Genomic DNA, 18,985 nt, shown 5'->3' with positions numbered 1-18,985 from the left:
GTAAGAATACACAACATATTTACTTTATATTAGTGAAATCGTGCATTTTAAGTATGAAAAGTGTTTCTGTAAGTTTTGAAAACATGATAATGATATCAGACAAAATTTTGATTAGTATATTAAAACAAAGTATTTCCTAAATAAAACAGTTTAATAATTGTTAATTGAAATCAAATATGTGTATGAAACAGTTCGTTTAAATTTATTACTGCGTGTCTAATTTTACGAAGCGTTTCATTAAAAGCTTCATAAAATTGAAACGCGATAATATTTTAATGCCGCCGGACTAATTACACAAACACACATAGTTATAATTCATACTGATTATTGTTTATGACGAAATCACCAAAGCGTAAAACAACAATCTGTTACAATGGCAAGCACGCCATAAAATAAAGAGATGAATATTGTCGCAGACTAGCCCACATCTTTCACAGTGCTTTAGCGGGGCAATTGGTTTGTAAACTCTTCCTTTTTTTGAAAGCCATCTATATAAAAGACATTGTAAAATGCTTTCAAACTTATTGCTCGATGAAATATTGACGAAAATGTATCAAGTCGCTGTAGTATTAGGGCTGGTGACGTCAGCTTTTGCTGGATTCCTAGACGGTGATTTGCAATTGACCGAAGGAGTGAAGTTAGTTGGTATACCAGTGTCCAATAGCCTCGAAGAAGAAGGACGGTCGTTTGGAGATAACTCTGTGTTGTATAGAATGGCGAAGTTTCTGCAAGGACACGAGCTGCACGTAAAACTGCCACAGTTGATTGAGAAAGACAAGATAACTCATATGTTTTCCGAGTCCCTGAAGGCTGTCGATCAGACTTATAATAACAGTTCTGGTGAGTGCTTAAGATCTAGTTTTCGTGTACAAAGTTTTACATATTTACATTCGATAAATGCAATAGTTAGGTTTAGTCAATCAAGTTATATTAAGTTATATTATTGACGACCTCGGTGGCGCAGTGGTAAAGTTCTTGCCACTGGACCGAGAGGTCCCGGGTTCGATCCCCGGTCGGGTCATAATGGAAAATGATCTTTTTCTGATTGGCCCGGGTCTTGGATGTTTATCTATATATGTATTTGTTATAAAATATATAGTATCGTTGAGTTAGTATCCCATAACACAAGTCTCGAACTTACTTTGGGGCTAGCTCAATCTGTGTGATTTAAAAAAAAAAAAAAAAAAGTACTAGTTTTTGCCCGTAGCTTCGCCTGCGTTAATTTCGTGCGTCCGCTCATTAACATATTATTATCGATATCTCGGGTTCTAAGCAAGGTGTCGCGATGAAATCTATACAATATTTTAAGTCAGACCTTTCGCTATACAATTGTAAAAACCGCATTAAGTTCAACCTTGTAGTTTTTGCGTGTTACGAGAACAAACATACAGACAGACAAAAATTCAAAAAAAATATTTTGGCTTCTATTAGTCCCACAAATACTCCCCACAATTATTTTTCTTTAATATCTACTATGTACAGACACAGACTACCGACAGCTTTATTATATGTATTATAATATATAACAGAATCGACAAGAAATGCAATCTATTATTCTGCTATATGAATAGGTACATTGTGACTTTCGTTTGTTTCTTTTTAACAAAGACTAATAACCAAATAAATGTCGATAATTGCAATAAATTTTTCAAACCACAAAACGCACGTTACTGGCTTGTGTTGTATTGAAATAGTAGCACGCATGCTTTAACCGGTGTTCTAGTTGAAAGACGAACGCGGCGCGTGCGGCGCGTCGCATGACAAATACAATTTTATACAAAACTATTTTATTGTTGACTTTTCCTATACTATGTATTTAAACTATGCAGTTTTTCTTTCTTATCGTGTGTGGTCATTACAAAGGTAGCCTTAAGGCATATGACATGACTTTTACAACTACCGCCATATAATTTTAAATAGCGGGATATACTGGAAAATATTAGTACAAAAAATTGAACACAATGTTTTCCTTCAGAGCTAGTGGCAGCCTATGAGTTGATCGGTATACTACGGTAGGTAGGATTCGAACCTGAGACCTTTCTATCACTGGCTTAATATATAGCCTCAACTTCGAAAGCTACGTAAAAGTGAGGATTAGAGGATTTTATTTACTTATTACGATGTTATTTTCTTTCCACTACATAATCGAGTGAATATACAAACACGTAGCCAATTAAACAATTCTGAAGTCGGTAAAAAAAACTGAAAAAGTAACAAGCAGACATTTTAAAAACTAAACACCCGCCTTCTTCATAATCCTTGCGTTGAGCCCTTTCATTTGATACCCATATTGTAGTACTTATTCGAAAAAAAATATTTTTGACCAAGTCCAATGGCGTTGCACGGCCGCCATATTTTTTCTTTAACATCAACTATCTAATAACAGTTTGGCAGCTAGCTAATAATAACGAATGTACTCAGGTTATTTATCTTTTACCTCAATTATATAAATCCCTTCAGTGGTTTTGGAGATGTGAGGTAATAAATAATATTACAATACACACAAATAATAAGCGCAAAAAGCTATATCCTTCCTTTGCAGTCCAGTAAAAGCAATGTGTAACTGAAAGATAATTGAACAAGAATGCCCCAGGTCGGGGCGGTGTTGTTACTGAACGAACAGACCAGTTATCTGTAAACCTTAATATTTTGTCGAAACGGACCAAATCTTACTAAAATTATAAACGCGAAAGTTTCTTAGTGTATTGTTACACTTTCACGCAAAATCTACTGGACGGATTGTTATGAAATTTAGTGCACCGGTATAATATAACCTGGAATAACACATACGGTACTTTTTATCCCGTTATTCTCACGGGAGCGAAGCCCCGGGACGCAGCTAGTTTTTTATATAATAATGGGATCACAGTTGGCGCGACGGATTTTGGTGGCCATCGTTTTCGATTAAGTCAGCTGTGACTGTATTGTGTAATGAAAAACTATAATATTTTGTAATAAAATGCTTTGTCTACTATGGCATAAAATGTCAAGATCATTTTTCGATTAACTGTAAGATCTAAAAGAAATTAATATATAGCGCTTTAATGGGATGATATTTATACTAAATTATTGCCCGCGTCTATTACGTTCATAATTTATTTTTCACATTATCTCGGGTTCTAATCAACGTATCGCGATGACAACTATACGAGATTTTAAGTTAGACTATCCGTTAAACAACTGTGAACCGCATCAAATTCCATCCAGTGCTTTTTGCATGATGCGCGGACAAAAATACAGCCAGACAAACAAAAATTCAGAATGAAATGTTTTTGATTCTATTAGTCCAGCAAAGACTCAAACAATTATATTTCTATAATAACTCCTATAATATATAATAACTCCTATAATGTATATTATACAGACATTAATTTAGTCCACTTACAGTTCTAATATGTATAGATATTAATTACCTGACATATATGTTTAATTGCCAATAAATGAACTATAATTATAATTTGTAATTCTTACCTGAGTAGATTACCATGTTCATACAAACTAATTTAATTTATATTACCAATTATTTGAGTTAGTAAACGCAAACATTACATGTTGGAATGTAATTTACTATGTCTGTCTGTATTCACACTTCACAGTATTTGTCGTTAATAAACATTTGTCACTGTGTATTGGGTAGTGTACTACCTAATTCGTGTTATATTTTAACTTTATAATAACCGTGGAAACATGTATATTGCTAAATCTATACACTAGTTGTTCTCCTCGTACTCGTACACAATAATTTTTTGATGAGTTTTTACAAAATTGTAAAAGTTATCGCGTTAAAAACAAACAAACATACAAAAAATTTATTTTTGCCCCAATTCGAATTATAGATCTTGCTTAGCTTCGCTCGCACGGACAATTAGTTGGGATGCAGGATGAAAGAGGGAGATAAATTTATTATAAATATGTGTTTTCTAGTAAGCGGGCGAGGTAAAGGCGGCGGCGGAGGGGCGTCGGTGGCTCTTCTTGGAATGATGTTTGCCAAGGCTCTCGGCGCCGCTGGCATTGGGGGGCTTGGACTTCTCACTATGAAGGTAATATCACGCATAAACTTCCAAAGGCGCATAAGGTACAAAGAGACTAACGACTTTTGTGATGTAATAAATAATAAAAAAAAATTTTTTTTTAGTTTTAATGTCGTTTCTATAAAACTTAACTCTATGTTCGATTCCGCTACATAACGCTACTGTACTGTCTCGTGTTGCTTGGCTATTATATAGAGTTAACATGTGTAGAATCGCAAATTAAATTGTTTTTTTTTATATGAAAAGAAAAAAACTACCATTCACCAAAAGTCGTAGAATAAAAGTTGCTTGTTTTTATGTACCCAAGCAGTCTTTAGGAGGTTTTGGGTTTGATACCCGTAACCCTGTATATGACAATATTAATGCACTTTCAGTTCCGGTGAAGGAAAACATCGTGAGGAAACCTGCACACTGGTTAACAGTTTGAGTTCTCTTGTGTCTATGTGATTACTTGCCAGTTTACTTTGCTTTGACGTGATAGGTAGTCATAACAGTTATGTCAGATGCCTTTAGGCGAGTCTAATACAATCTGACAACAGTGTTAACAATTACTCAAAAACAAAGAAGAAGAAACAACAAAATACATGTTTGTAACACACGAAGTACCTATAACAAAAAGTAATAAATTGCGCGCAATAGATTACGTTTTACAAAATGAACAGAGGTTTTCAGCCGTCACATTCTGTTGTATCACAAACACAAATAATTAAATGAAACAAAGCCAACATATATATTTTATAAATAATGCGAGCACTATCACATCGAACATTAGCCGTTAATTGGTAAAAGTGTATAATCGCCAGGCCTGGTTGCGCACGCGCCGTGACAGCAAACGCCCGCGTTCCGGATGCGATCGAGCCGTTTGGTTTTTGTCGCATTTTTTTCAAATAGCTTTCGCCACTTACGTAACGCGAAGAAATGAAGGAAATTTAAAATGCAATGTTTGGTTTCCGTGTAACGATATGCAAATACGTATCTGTGTTTGATAAGCTTCGATTTAAGTTCAGGACAACATAATTATTAGAAAAGAAAAATTATGCCTTTGCTGTAAAACAAAAATTCGCGACGAATATTTATATAAAATCACTGCTGGGCAAATAATAATAATAATAATTTATTTCAGATTTCCATCCATATGCGTGTTATAAATAAATTAAGATAAATAATAAAAGTCAAATTAAAATTAATTGCATCTATTCAAATACCTCTTCCAAATCCAAATCAAATAATTTATTCAGAAATTAGGCCTTCACAGGCACTTTTTCACGTCATATTCTAAATTAAATGATGTTTACCAAAGCTACAAACTACTAGCATTTCGGAACGACCACTGCTGAGAAGAAATGCCGAAAGAAACTCATTCAAACAGTGTTGGTCCCTATTATGCCAGAAGGGCTTACCATTTCTTAAATATAAATTTATGTATAGTTTTTTATCAGTAATATAACAATGTAAGTACACAATAAAGTACATGGTCAAAAGGTATACTGAAACATATTATGATTGTGATCAAGTGCTGATGAAAGGAATATATATAAATATCTATATATGTATAATTAACCAAACAAAAAAAAACTTTTAATAAAAGATCGAGCTGACCAGTTCCTCCGGTTCCTTTTTCCACAAATCTCTGAAATACAATAAATATAAAGCATTTAATTATAATAATCGGCACGAAACAAATTTCCCAGAAGAAAATATAACGGCGTACGTTTAAACATTGTGTAAGACATTATACTCGAGAAATTTTCCCCTGCACTTAGCATTTTATATTTAAATTGAGGCTATAAAACCCTTATCTGTAAACACGAACACATAGTAAACCCTTGATCCTTACGATGTGAAAACAAACATGTCGTGTTGTTCGTTCTCGTATAAGGGTGTGACGTAGTCAGGTAAATGAAACGAGTGAATGCTCGAATAATACTACTATATTTGAAGGAATAACACAATTATATAGGTGGTACAAAGATTAACATAATAGAAGATTAAATAGGTACTTAGTCTAACCTCACATCACCGCACTTATTGAAAAAAAAATGAATTTATATAATATATTTTTTTTTACAGTCAAATTGATAAAATATAATCTATTTTTTACGTTTTATAATAAGGTTTTGTACGGTTTTTATGTACAATGTCTATTTTACCATACTTATTTATTATCTCTACGTTTGGTGGTATGTCCTTAATAACTTTATAAGGGCCTAAATATATATTATCTAATTTATTACTAGGTGTATTATTTTTTACTAAAATTAAATCATTTTCCTTATAGCTTACAGGATTAATATTTTTGTCATACACATACTTTCTATTTATCTTACTTCTTAACAAATTATTTCTAGCCTCTTTTTGAGAAAGTTGCAAACGGTATTTCAATTCATGTGGATAGCTCTCATAATTATAAAGAGGTTCTACATCATTTGTCAGATTACTAGGGAGAGAACATTTCTTACCAAACACCAACTCGTACGGGGTGAAATCTGTTTCAGTATGAACTCCTGTATTGTAAGAGAAACACCAAAAAGGAATCCACTTACTCCACATCTCCGGGTGATTCTCTGTTTGAATACGTAGAAACGCATTCAAATGTTTGTGAGTGACTTCCAGAGCTCCTATGGACTCGTGATGGTGGGCTGTTGAGTTGAGTTGTTTAATATTTAATAATTTACATACCTCTTGAAAAATTTCTGATAAAAACTCCTTCCCTCTATCTGTAGCTATACATTTTGGCACACCATACCTGAGAATAAAATTATTAACAAACGATCTTGCTACTTCATCAGCTTTTTTGGAAATTAAGGGATAACCTTCTACATATTTTGTCAGTTCGCATTGACACGTTAGTATATAAGAATAATTATCATTATCTCTTTCCAAAGGACCAACAAGATCTAAGAATACTTTTTCAAATGCAGTATGCGCTGTACTAGTAATTTCCATTGGTTCTTTCTTTGGTATTGAATGTTTTTGACGTTGACAACTGTCGCAACGTTTTACAAATTCTCTAACATCTTTATCAATACCAGGCCAGAAATAATATTTCTTTATGTTGTTTGACATTCTTCTCATACCAGCATGGCCACTGCTAGGCAAGAGATGAAAATCATTTAAAATTATTTTTCTATCATGTTTATTCTCAATTCTTTTTACATTACTTAAAATACATATACGCGGTCCGGACCTATTCTTATCGTTTTTTATTTTATCTAATAATTTTTCTATAAAAATTTCATTATCTTTACTCTTTAATATGTATATTTCTTCTAACTTTAATAAATTACAAAAATTATCTAAATCTCTCACAAATTCGCCTCGCGTCATTTGTGATTGAGAATCTAGAAATTTCACATAAATTGTTCTTTTACTTTCAATATAGCATAATATTTTATTTTCTTTTGTGATAATTCCCTCTTTTTTAAATTGTTTTAGTCCCTTAATATCAATAAGTTTTAATTCTACTGATTCTTTCGGTCTTATATGGGTACTTACGACCTTTGGTTGATCAGGCCTCAAGTCTAAAGCATCCATATCTACCGATGAATTTAGTTTATTTAATTTTCTTGCGCCCGCTCTTGTCATAACATTAATAACACTTTCGTGCATTTCTTTTAAATCATTTAATGTGATTCTAGACAATGCATCTGCAGCTGCATTTTCAGAACCTTTAACATATTCTACTTCAAAATTATATTCCTCTAATATGATTCTAAATTTCATGAGCCTACTCGAAGGATCTCTCATATTGAACAAGTATACTAGTGGTTTATGGTCTGTCAGTATTTTAAATGGGCGTCCATATAAATATGGACGAAAATACTTCACAGCCCATACTATTGCTAGCAATTCTTTTTCTATCACTGGATAATTCTTTTCACCTTTATTTAAACTCCTACTAGCATAAGCTATTGGTCGTCCATTTTTGTTTGATAAAATTGCTCCTATAGCATTATTTGAAGCATCAGTTTGTACTATAAATTTATTTTGTTCCGAAAAATCGGGATACTGTAACACAGGTGGGCTTATTAGTAGTTCTTTTAGTTTTTCAAAAGAGTTTTGACTTTCGGTATTCCATTCAAATGGTACGCCTTTTCTAGTTAATTTATTTAAAGGATATGCGATTTCTGCAAATTTTGGTATGAATTTTCTATAGTAATTCGTGAAAGCTACAAATCTTTTTACTTCGTCTGAATTTGTAGGAACTGGATAATTTTGTACTGCAGATATTTTTGCAGGATCCGGCATTATACCTTCATTAGAAATCACATGACCTAAATACAAAATTTCTTTTTTAAGAAAATCGCATTTTACTGGGTTCAATTTTAAATTGACCTGACGTAATCTTTCAAAAACATCTTGTAAATTTTTATTATGAATTGTTAAATTACGGCCAAAAACAATTAAGTCATCTAAATAAATTAGACATTTTTCATAATTTAGACCAGCCATTGCCAATGTAATCATTCTGGAAAATGAACTTGGGCTAGTTTTAAGTCCCATTGGCATACGTGTCATCTGATACTGTCCTGAATGGAAAGCTGTAAATTTTCTACTGTTTTCATCTAAATTAACATTATAGTATCCTTGATGCAAGTCTAAATGTGTGAAATAAATGCTACCTGACAACGAGTCCAGAATTTCAGTAATATCTGGTAGTGGGAATTTATCGTCTTCAATCTGATTATTCAATTTCCTATAATCTACGACAAGCCTCCATTTTTTGTCTCCTGTTGAATCTGATTTTTTAGGTACTAACAGTATTGGACTAGACCAATCGCTCTTGCTAGGTTCAATTATCCCTTCCTCTAACATTTTATCAATTTGGCGTTTAATTTCGTCCTTTTGAGAGTATGGCAAACGATATTGTTTTGAGAAGATTGGATTTGTATTAGGTTTGACAGAAATAGTATGTGTGTATACATCAGTAGTACTTAATTTATCACCAGGGAGGTAAAATATATCTGAATATTTAGCGCAAATGTTCTCAATAGTTTTTTGTTCCTCAATATTTAAATGTTGCAATTTCATTAATGAGAAAAGTTTTTTCACTCTATTTGAATCGGTCGTTGACTTTTCAAATTCACAAATATTATAGTTACTAACTTTATCAATTTTTGGATTTATTTCTGTGAGTTGAACATCATTTTCAGTAACATTAAGTATTCTAACAGGAATCAATCCATCTTTTGGTGAACATATGGAACTTGCTAAAAATATACCATGTTTTATTTCTTGAGATAATATGACACAATCTTCATTAATGTCCGTATGTATAAAATGTATTGACTCGCTTCTAGCTGGGATCTCAAAAATAACATTACATGTATTTATTAAAGGTAAAGTAATTTTCGAATTAATAAATAATGTCAAAGTATTTTTACTGAAGTCTAATTGAGCTTTGCATCTATTTAAAAAATCACGGCCTAAAATTCCACTTCCTTTAATTGGTAAATTTTGAAAAACAAAAAACTTATGATTGAATGTTTCATTATTAAAAGTTAATGGTAAAAATAAGTATCCTATTGCTTGTACACTTCCACCTAAACCGTTGACTGTTACATTCTCCTTATGGATTGGAATGTTACATTCTATAGCATGTTTATACGTACATGCCGATATTGATGCTCCAGAATCTACTAAAAAATATTTTTTGTTATAATTATTACATGATGATGAAAGTAAAGAAATATAACAATTACTATCACTGGCTAAAATAAATTTTTCACTATTCCTCACGAAAAAACTGATTCAAAGAAAGTTCTGACTCTTCAAATTTTTCGAAATTATTATTATCATTATCATGCATTAAATGAATATTACGATTATTACGCATCCCTTGATTTCCTCTAGTTGAATTAAAAAATTTACCTCTCTGCTGTGGACCTCCGCTACTTCCTCGCGTGTACTGACCTCGTGACCCTTGTCCTCGAGAAGCTAGATGAGCTGCTTGCTGTCCTCGAGCTCTTCCTCTATGTACAGGATAGCGGCAACGTCCTCCACGCCAGCTTCTATAATAATTTGAACCATTGTTGAAATATTTATTATGGTATGGTTTCTTGTACATACCCATGATTTCTCCAGATGTTGAAGGAATTGATACTTCTTCATCTTGGGCTGCCTGTACAGCATCTTTAAGTGAACTATAATTCCTGGCAGAAATAATCGTACTAAGTCGACGATTACGCAAGCCGTCAGCAAATTGCTTAACAGCCATTTTTTCATTAATAGGTTTTAATATTTTATAGCATTGATCATTCCCGTCAGCTTGCGTTATCGTTAAATCAACAAATAGTTCCGTTATTTCTTTACCATAGTCAGCAATTGACAAGTCATTTTGTCTAATTTTTTGTAATTTATTTTGTATTGCCGTTGCAGCTTTCTTACACAATAATACATTTCTCATATCAATAATTAACTCATTAACTGATTCATATTTTGATTTTAATTTTAACTTAGCTTCAGGAGAAAGCCTACTTTTTAATACGAAATTAATTAAATTTTGTTTACATGTATCTTCTTTCAATAAAGTATTATAATATTCAATGTTATCAATCAACTGTTTTGTATTCGACTCCTCATTTGTCATAATAGGTAAAAGATTTAACGCCGTTTTTAAATCAAAAGAATTCATGTTGAACGATGACTTCGGCTTATCACTATTACACAACACTAAAATATTTTCATGTAACTCTAAAAATCGACTACAATAATTTTTGATTAATATAATATCATCCGAACTATAATATTTTCTCTTAAGTTTTTCTTCAAAACCTATCAGCCACGTCTCATATTTCTCATAGATTGCATTAATCTCATTTAATTTGTTTACTAACACTTTTTCCGTTCTTCGACTGGCTCCTAATTTAATTAAATATACTCTAATTTTCTTTAATTCCTCATACAATGATATAATAGTTTCCATTAGTCACTTACCACCATAACGTAGAGTAAAATATTCTTGTACCTGTGCACATAAAGAACATAACACATTAAAAAATAAATAAAAATAGACTTTAAAATATAATCGCGATTACAATTAACACTATCAAGTCCAAAGTTCAGTCACAGTGCATCATCCGTCCGTCCGTATATGGAAAGTCGCTGCATTCCTTACCGGTGACCTATATCTCGTACATAAAATTATTATTAGGATATTTGATTATATATTTAAGATACTTTTTTTTTTTTTTTAAGTAGATTATTGTATTTTATTATTTTCACTTTTTTTTTTTTTTTTTAATATTTATTTTTATATAATAAATTTTCACTTTTGAAATATATTTATGCACTTTTATTTTTATTTATTTTTTACACCATTTCTTTTGAATAGATTTTTTGGGGTGGGTTAAGGTCTTCCAACTGTCGCCGGAAAAGTGATCTTCTTATAGTCGCCCGATTTATCTCCTTAACAATCCATTTTCTATGGCATTTTCTATATAGTCGATATATGAAGAACAGCACGCCACACAGTATAATTAACAGGATAACACACAGGATAATATTTGTGGTGCTCATATGAAAGCGAATTTGTTCTGTAGTTGCTTTATTATCGCCAGCCGCAGCATTCTGGATGACCAGGGTTTCTTCTTTAGACTGTGGGGAGCCCATTATTTTTGTGAAATTTTTTATTCACGTGTACACTAGCGTTTAGTCCGAAACAAAGATAGAACTGGTACTTTTCCATTGTCCTTATTAACGATTACACGAGTAACGTCTCAAATTCGCGGCGCGGTGGAAGATTCCATAGGCAGGGTCGCCATATAAGGGTGTGACGTAGTCAGGTAAATGAAACGAGTGAATGCTCGAATAATACTACTATATTTGAAGGAATAACACAATTATATAGGTGGTACAAAGATTAACATAATAGAAGATTAAATAGGTACTTAGTCTAACCTCACACTCGTGTCCTGTGTGCGAGTTAATCACGTCACGTTTTCGGTGTATAGTGGAAACGTGTGTTTAAGATCTTTTGGCGTGTGTTTCCACCCTCGAATGGCGCGTAATACTTCATATCCTTCCGTGGATGTCGTACGAAGCGACTTAGGGACATATAGCCTAGGCAGCCGATAGATATTCCCAAGGAAGGTTGACATCAAAGCAGAAACTTCAAATTTTCAAGGTTATTTTTTAGCTGACCACCTTTAATCACAGAAATTAAAAGTATCAAAAGATCATAAACATAATATTTATTATGTTCTTCAAAAGTTAATAAATAAACGGAGACGAAGCAACATTATGCATTAAAAATACATATAATATTTAGGTACAGTCGACAGCACATCGACCTACCCAAATTCATTGTAAACTCGCCGCTATTACCGCGCCATAGAGGTGCATGCATGCAGGGTAACTTGATGTGCTATTGACTGTATACACTTTATTTATATTTCGCTATAAAACCCTCGAAAATAAAAGAAACAAATTACTTTTCAGGCGCTCGCAGTATCAGCCCTCGCCCTGTTGTTGTCAGCCGTGGTTGGCGTGAAGAAATTAGCCCACCATGACGACCACGACGACCACCAAGTCATATACGCCGGTCACCATGGCCACCATAGAAGAAGGCGAGACTTAGACATGCCTTTACCATACCAAGGGTGGGTGGAGTACGCAAAGATGTCGTAAAATTTAAATTAGTTAAGAAATACCATAATTTTATAGACTTTCTGCATTTTTTGAGGTTATTTATTAAGCTAATTGTGTAATGTGGTGTACATGATTTAATTAATATAACGCTAAATGTGTATCAAAATGTGAACAATTTTGCAAAGAAGCTAATAAGACAATACAAACTGGAAATTTCTTAGACTGTTGATGATAAGACATCAAATAGTTTGGTTTAGTCCCGGATACTATTATTATTAGTAGTAGTAGTATGATATCTCTCATTGTTTTTGGGCTCCGACGATAAACGGCTGACGAATCAGCCGAAAAAATGCTAGCAGACCCTGGACTCCAACGCTAAACGGCTGAAAAAGGGGCCGAAAAAGCGCTTAGAAAAGTGCTATTAAATATAGTTGCTCAATTATTTTGAAAGAAAAAAAGAAAGAACTTTTTATTATTTTAATTATTTTGAACTTTATCATATATTTTTTAATCATCACAAAGTATATAACTTTTTATCCTTGTTTTAGGTCCATTCTGTAAGCCATTTCATTATTTTATTGTTACGATACGGATCTGCAAACTAAAAACAGTATAGAAGTATAAAATCGATAATTTTTATTAAGAAAAGTGCTTGTAAAGTTAGTTTCAAAATATTTAAAACAAATAATTATTCTTTATCATTATTAATTAATTAAATAATTGTAGATTGGAGTACTCATGAAAATGATTCTGCATTTAACTGCCTCTATTCAAAAAAACTTAGTGGAAAAGTAAAAAGAATAAGACTAATACTGTTTTAGACTTCTAGTAGATAAGTATGGAGGGTAGATGGTATGTTAAAACAGTGAAGTGGATTATGATGACTGTCAATAATCAATAAAAACAGGTGTGGAATTCTTTCGACAAATATAAAATCCAGATATTAAAATGCGTCCATTCTCATGGGGTGCCATCTTCGAATTGAAGTTTGGAGGTCAGCATACGGAAACCCTCGCGGCTTTGGGCCGCTATTTTCAGTTGGTTGTATCTAAGTCCGGTCCAATCCTTTATGTCATCAAACCACTTTCATCGAAATAATTTCACTTTCCATTCTGTACAGTTTTAATGTGAAAGAACACCATTATATTTTTGGTCAGGGATGACATTATATTGCTTTTGTCTGCTAAAAAGATATTTAATGGCACACCACAGCTGGCTCTTGGGGTCCTTAAAGAAATATTACTTTTTAGCTAAAAATGTTTTCGACTCAGTAAAATGTTGAAAAATGTAACAGAGATCGTCTATAAAGCTACGGTTGTTGTAAATAAGTTAAATGTTAATTGTAACGATTTCCGAACGATTTATTTATTGTTATTTATTTCTAGAACAAATAAATTATTGAATACTGTGTTGGTTTTGATTTTGTTTCCAAAGATAATGAAAAGTATATTGAATTTATTGCTAATCTTATTAATTAAGGAAAAATATCACCAATAGATGAAAAATATGCTATCGCTTTAATCGACATCTACATCGTCAAAGAAAGTACTTATAACCTACAGAAATATTTATAAAAGCTAACTAAACTTAAAATACCCGTAGCTATTTTTGCTAGTATTATAAATGCGATAGTTTGTGAGGATGTATGTGTGTATGTTTGTTAATCTTTCACGCAAAATCAACGGAACGGATTGTTATGAAATTTGGTACACGGGTAGAATATACGCTGGAATAACAGATATGGCACTTTTTATCACGAAATTCCCACGGGTGCAAAGCCCCGGGGCGCAGCTTAATTTTTTTTCATAGCATTAATACATACATTCATATTCATTCATTCATGAATATTACATACATTCAAACAATGAATGGAGCAGGGTAAATGTTTTTGATGGCAGATAAATGACAAAACTTTCCATTGAGACTGATGAAGGGAAAATAAATGGAATGAAAAAGTTTGTAAGGTGTTTTTTTTAATATTTTGTAAAAAACACAACTTTCACTGTTTGTTCTATTGTGACTTTGTTCAATCTTTAAGCAATGTAGTATGTAGGTTCCGGGTGGAATCTTATAACTCAATTTGAAGCAGATATCTTCAACCGATTGAGATGAAATTTTATATACAGCTGTAGTTTGAATGACAATGCATTATTGTGATAAACATGACCTGATGGTGGACCCAGAGTCGGTATCCAATGAGGTAACTCCTCGACGATTTACAGCACGGTCATGATATTTTATCAAGCATTGAATGGAATGAGAAAATCTCTAAGTTATATTCAAAAGGCATGGGTACTATGAAGAGAGCAGCCTCCCTGATGCGGAGAACATTTTTCTCAGTTATCTCATGGCTCATAAATAAACACTAAACCAAGGATTCACCTATTAACAAGAACATATTATAGTCCGAAATAAGTAACAGTAATTATTAATTTAATTTTATTTTTTATTGGTGCACATACTACTGTACAATTTATTTGTACGGTTGTAAGACCAAAAATGGGTGCACACAGCATGATAAAGATTATTATTCTAACAAAAAAAACATGAGTATGACAGTAAATATATATAGTAATGATAGTAAAGCGTCAGAAGAAGTGAAAATTTAAAGCAATAAATGCAATAAAATAAAAAAATGCCATAAGAATTGTGTGAAACTAAGAGATTAGCAACCGGACTTCGGACTGTACAATAATAATTTTAATACAATAATAATATTTTTTTTAGTATTATTACTAAAAACATTTATGTATGCAGTACCTATGCAGTCCAAAATAAATTAAAATTAGTTAATTACAATTAAAATTAGTCGATAAATTACAATAAAATATTGTTTGATGAAAAACGTAGACATTTTTTTCTCTATTTTCTATGCTATTAATACTTCGATGGTATAAAAACATATTCACACTATAGTGGACCAGCTCGCCTGTCCTGATCCTGGCGGAATTGGCATACGTTACTGCTTTTCATTGCGGTAAATAAAAGCACTGGTATAAATCACGCAATGTTCTTCACGCATTCGCGTCGGCATATAAGTTCGCTGATAGGCCTAGTGCGTAGCCGGCATAAAAAAAGCGACATCTATGGTTTTCGAGAGATATAAAATCATCAAATACATACAACATTGCCTTGCTTTCCGCATCAAAAGAAAAGCTAGTGAAAGTAGGTATGAAAAGCTGCATACCGTAAACAGTAGATGGCGCCATTGGTGTTTTCTGAACATTTTTTTTACACGACTGCCTAGAAATAGGAATGTTATGCCAGCTCCACATTGTCTACGGACCTGAGTTCGTCGTAGATAGTGCCGACACGAATGCGTGAACATTATATATTATAGTTAATATGAGTGCTTTTATTAAAATATAAAATTTTAGCCAATATAATCGGGTTTGAAAGGTACTTGAAAAATTTCCAAAACTTACGTGTTCGAACGTAATGCCGGCACCGCACCGTCGTCGAACAGTTTGCCATACTTTGGCGGATTCGGTATACATTGCTGGTTTTACTTGCGGTAAAAAAAAACACTCATACTAACTACGTAATGCTCACGCACTCGCATCGGTATGTGTCAGAGTTTGGTGACATGACAGTGTGGCGCTGGCATAAAGCAGCAAACGCTTGGGTGCAACATCATAAAATATCTTTGCAGTGAGAGTCTAATGCTCAAATTGCTCTAAATGCAGCAGATTTCTAGACACCGGGACATCCTAGACGGAAGCTGTCATTATCGAGTTTTCTAGTTCTAGACTCTACTGCGTACAGTCATCTGGACAAAAGTTCGTTCGTACTGGGTGTGTGGTGTCACGCGGTTCGACTGGGTAACATAATAATAATAATATTATTTATTTCGAGCATACCAAAACTCATACCTACAAAATTTTGTTAGTAAACATATAAATAAATTTTAGAATCCAGGGTTAGTAACACGTTTTAAATTGATTATATTATAATTATAAATAATGCTGTTTACATTTTAATTGACTGTCACTACACGAAGTCCACTCCACAGCATTGGTTGATGTAGACGTAGTCCAGCCGGCTCGCCATCATAGCCAGGATGTTGTTGGAGCTGGCTCGAACGCGCCGCACCAGTAACTCGCGCACTAGAACTGTCTTGATATCTGTGTGACAGCGTGGATAAATAAATAATAAATAAATAAATGAGGACAAACCACACATATTTAGCTAGCCCCAAAGTAAGTTCGAGACTTATGTTATGGGATACTAACTCAACGATACTATATTTTATAACAAATACATATATAGATAAACATCCAAGACCCGGGCCAATCAGAAAAAGATCGTTTTCCATCATGACCCGACCGGGGATCGAACCTGAACCACTGAACCGGGAGCTCTCGGTTCAGTGGCAAGAACTTTACCACTGCGCTACCGAGGTCGTCTAATAAACTAAATATCTCATCTAATAAATCCAGAAGCATTGCCATTGCATTGCATAGAGAGTACTTTTGTTTGTATCTATTGCACGAATGCGAGATACATACATTCTAACTAATACGAAAATGAAATATATACGAACTTACATTACGTAAGCTTTTGTCCACGTTTCGCCCACATTCAAATCGTACGCCCGCTTATAACTCATTATTGTAAATATCTCGCGTTCTAAGCAATATGTCGCGATGAAAATAGGTACAACATTTAAGTTAGACGATCCACCATACAACTGAGAAAATCGCATCAAATTCCATCCAATAGTTTTTACGTTTAGCGCAAACTAACATAGCCGACTTCCAGTTTTATGATATTTATAGAATGATATGGATTTCTTACAATCAACCAGCAATAAATTCAAATGTGATGTTAAGGATGTTACATCGCTTAAATATTTTAATTTTAGTGCACTGTACAAGTACTGGAATACCTGCAGCTGACCTTGTTGCATTAGAAACCGCTCGAACAAGTATTATTAGTAGGTATACTTTATGTATGAGACATATTGCACTTATCATTGCGAAAGTAAGTTTGTTTCTTTTTTACCTCTTTACTCGTCATGGGGTACCTTTCATCCCGGAAAAATAACTGCTCTCGTGGGAAATCACGCGGGCGAAGCCGCGGGCAAAAGCTAGAGTGAATAAATATTATATCAACATTCCACTACGAGATTCCTAACGCATTATCCTATTGTCGTATTCCTCGTGGTTGAGAGTTGCAGTCTTTACGCGGAATGAAACACACATGACAACTTTCTTAGCAATAAGTATTTAGTGGTTTATTTAGTGATGTTTTTTCAACCTTGAATTCGTCTACATAATTCAAAATTTGTCGATTACTTATAATTCGGATAGTTGCATCATTCGTCTTAATCGTTTTCGTTTTAATCATACATTTATTGAATACATTAAATACATATAATCCTGGTAAATAATCTTGTTACAAATCGTCCCTATTATTATAATAATAATAGGGATATAAGGATAATATATATAGGGAGAGATATTATTATTATTACGTAAACGTTTTCAAAATATCCATAAAATGTACCATTATCTTTTTTTTTTCATAAAAATCATCATTATAGAAATGGCGACGTCAATTTATGATGCATTAAAATTCCTATGTCAATGATCATGAACTAGTCGGTCACCTTCTGACCCAGTTGTGGCTCACACATCTCATTCAGAAGCGTTATGTTACAGTCGGGACGTGAGCAAAATTATCGACTTTGATTGTCGATAATGGATACCTGTTGTCGATAAATTGATTACCTGTGGGGATGGCAAACTACACCCAATGGTGATTTTTGGAAGAAAGACCCTTCTTTCTTCTAAAAATCATCTGCTGGTTAAAGCCACCTACCTTTACCCAGCAGTGGGACAACTTCAGGCTAGAAGATATATTTTTATTACGATATCCGAGGCGTTGTTTTCACCATGCCTGTCCACTATTATTTTGAAGGTTTTGGGTAAGATTCCCAGCGCGGGAACATATTTACTTGTTTTAACAAATGTTTGTGTTTGTTTCTGTGTTTGCGTACGTCGGACGCAATATTCAACCTTAGTACTTAATGGGTCGTTGATGTTTGGCCGAAAGTTGGCTAAGTTTTTAGTGTTTATAACTTACTTTATTTCCTAATAACTCCAATCTATCTAACCCGTAGGTAACTCTAATCTATAGTTAAAATTAAAATTTAATTTATAAGTTGGCATCCAAAATATCTATTCATATTCCTCATTTATTAGTTCTTGAATATTTATATTAATTAATATTCCAAATTCTGTGATTTATAACAGTGTTATGCTTTAGTTTTGTTAATATTATCTAAAGGCAAATCGTAACCGTGTCGTATTACAATTAAACTTTGGAACCTAACTGTAAAGAACATTTTTTCTTTGTCGTTT

The 18,985-nt window shown here is 33.1% G+C and overlaps 2 protein-coding genes across 2 annotated transcripts; one reads left to right on the top strand and one right to left on the bottom strand.

Moving 5' to 3' along the window:
• Window positions 1-539: 539 nt before the first annotated feature.
• LOC128680487 (uncharacterized) lies at window positions 540-14,028 on the top strand. Its single transcript, XM_053763684.2, has 3 exons — window positions 540-840; window positions 3,925-4,040; window positions 12,471-14,028. Exons 1-3 carry the CDS (start codon window positions 549-551, stop codon window positions 12,657-12,659), a joined length of 597 nt encoding a protein of 198 aa, XP_053619659.1. The 5' UTR covers window positions 540-548; the 3' UTR covers window positions 12,660-14,028.
• LOC128680486 (uncharacterized) lies at window positions 9,760-11,931 on the bottom strand. The gene has a single exon (XM_053763683.2). It carries the CDS (start codon window positions 10,954-10,956, stop codon window positions 9,760-9,762), a length of 1,197 nt encoding a protein of 398 aa, XP_053619658.1. The 5' UTR covers window positions 10,957-11,931.
• Window positions 14,029-18,985: the final 4,957 nt, after the last annotated feature.

This window comes from Plodia interpunctella, chromosome 24 (genome assembly GCF_027563975.2).
Source record: "Plodia interpunctella isolate USDA-ARS_2022_Savannah chromosome 24, ilPloInte3.2, whole genome shotgun sequence".
Classification (NCBI taxonomy): Eukaryota; Metazoa; Arthropoda; class Insecta; order Lepidoptera; family Pyralidae; genus Plodia; species Plodia interpunctella.
This window is presented reverse-complemented; position numbering and strand designations above follow the sequence as displayed.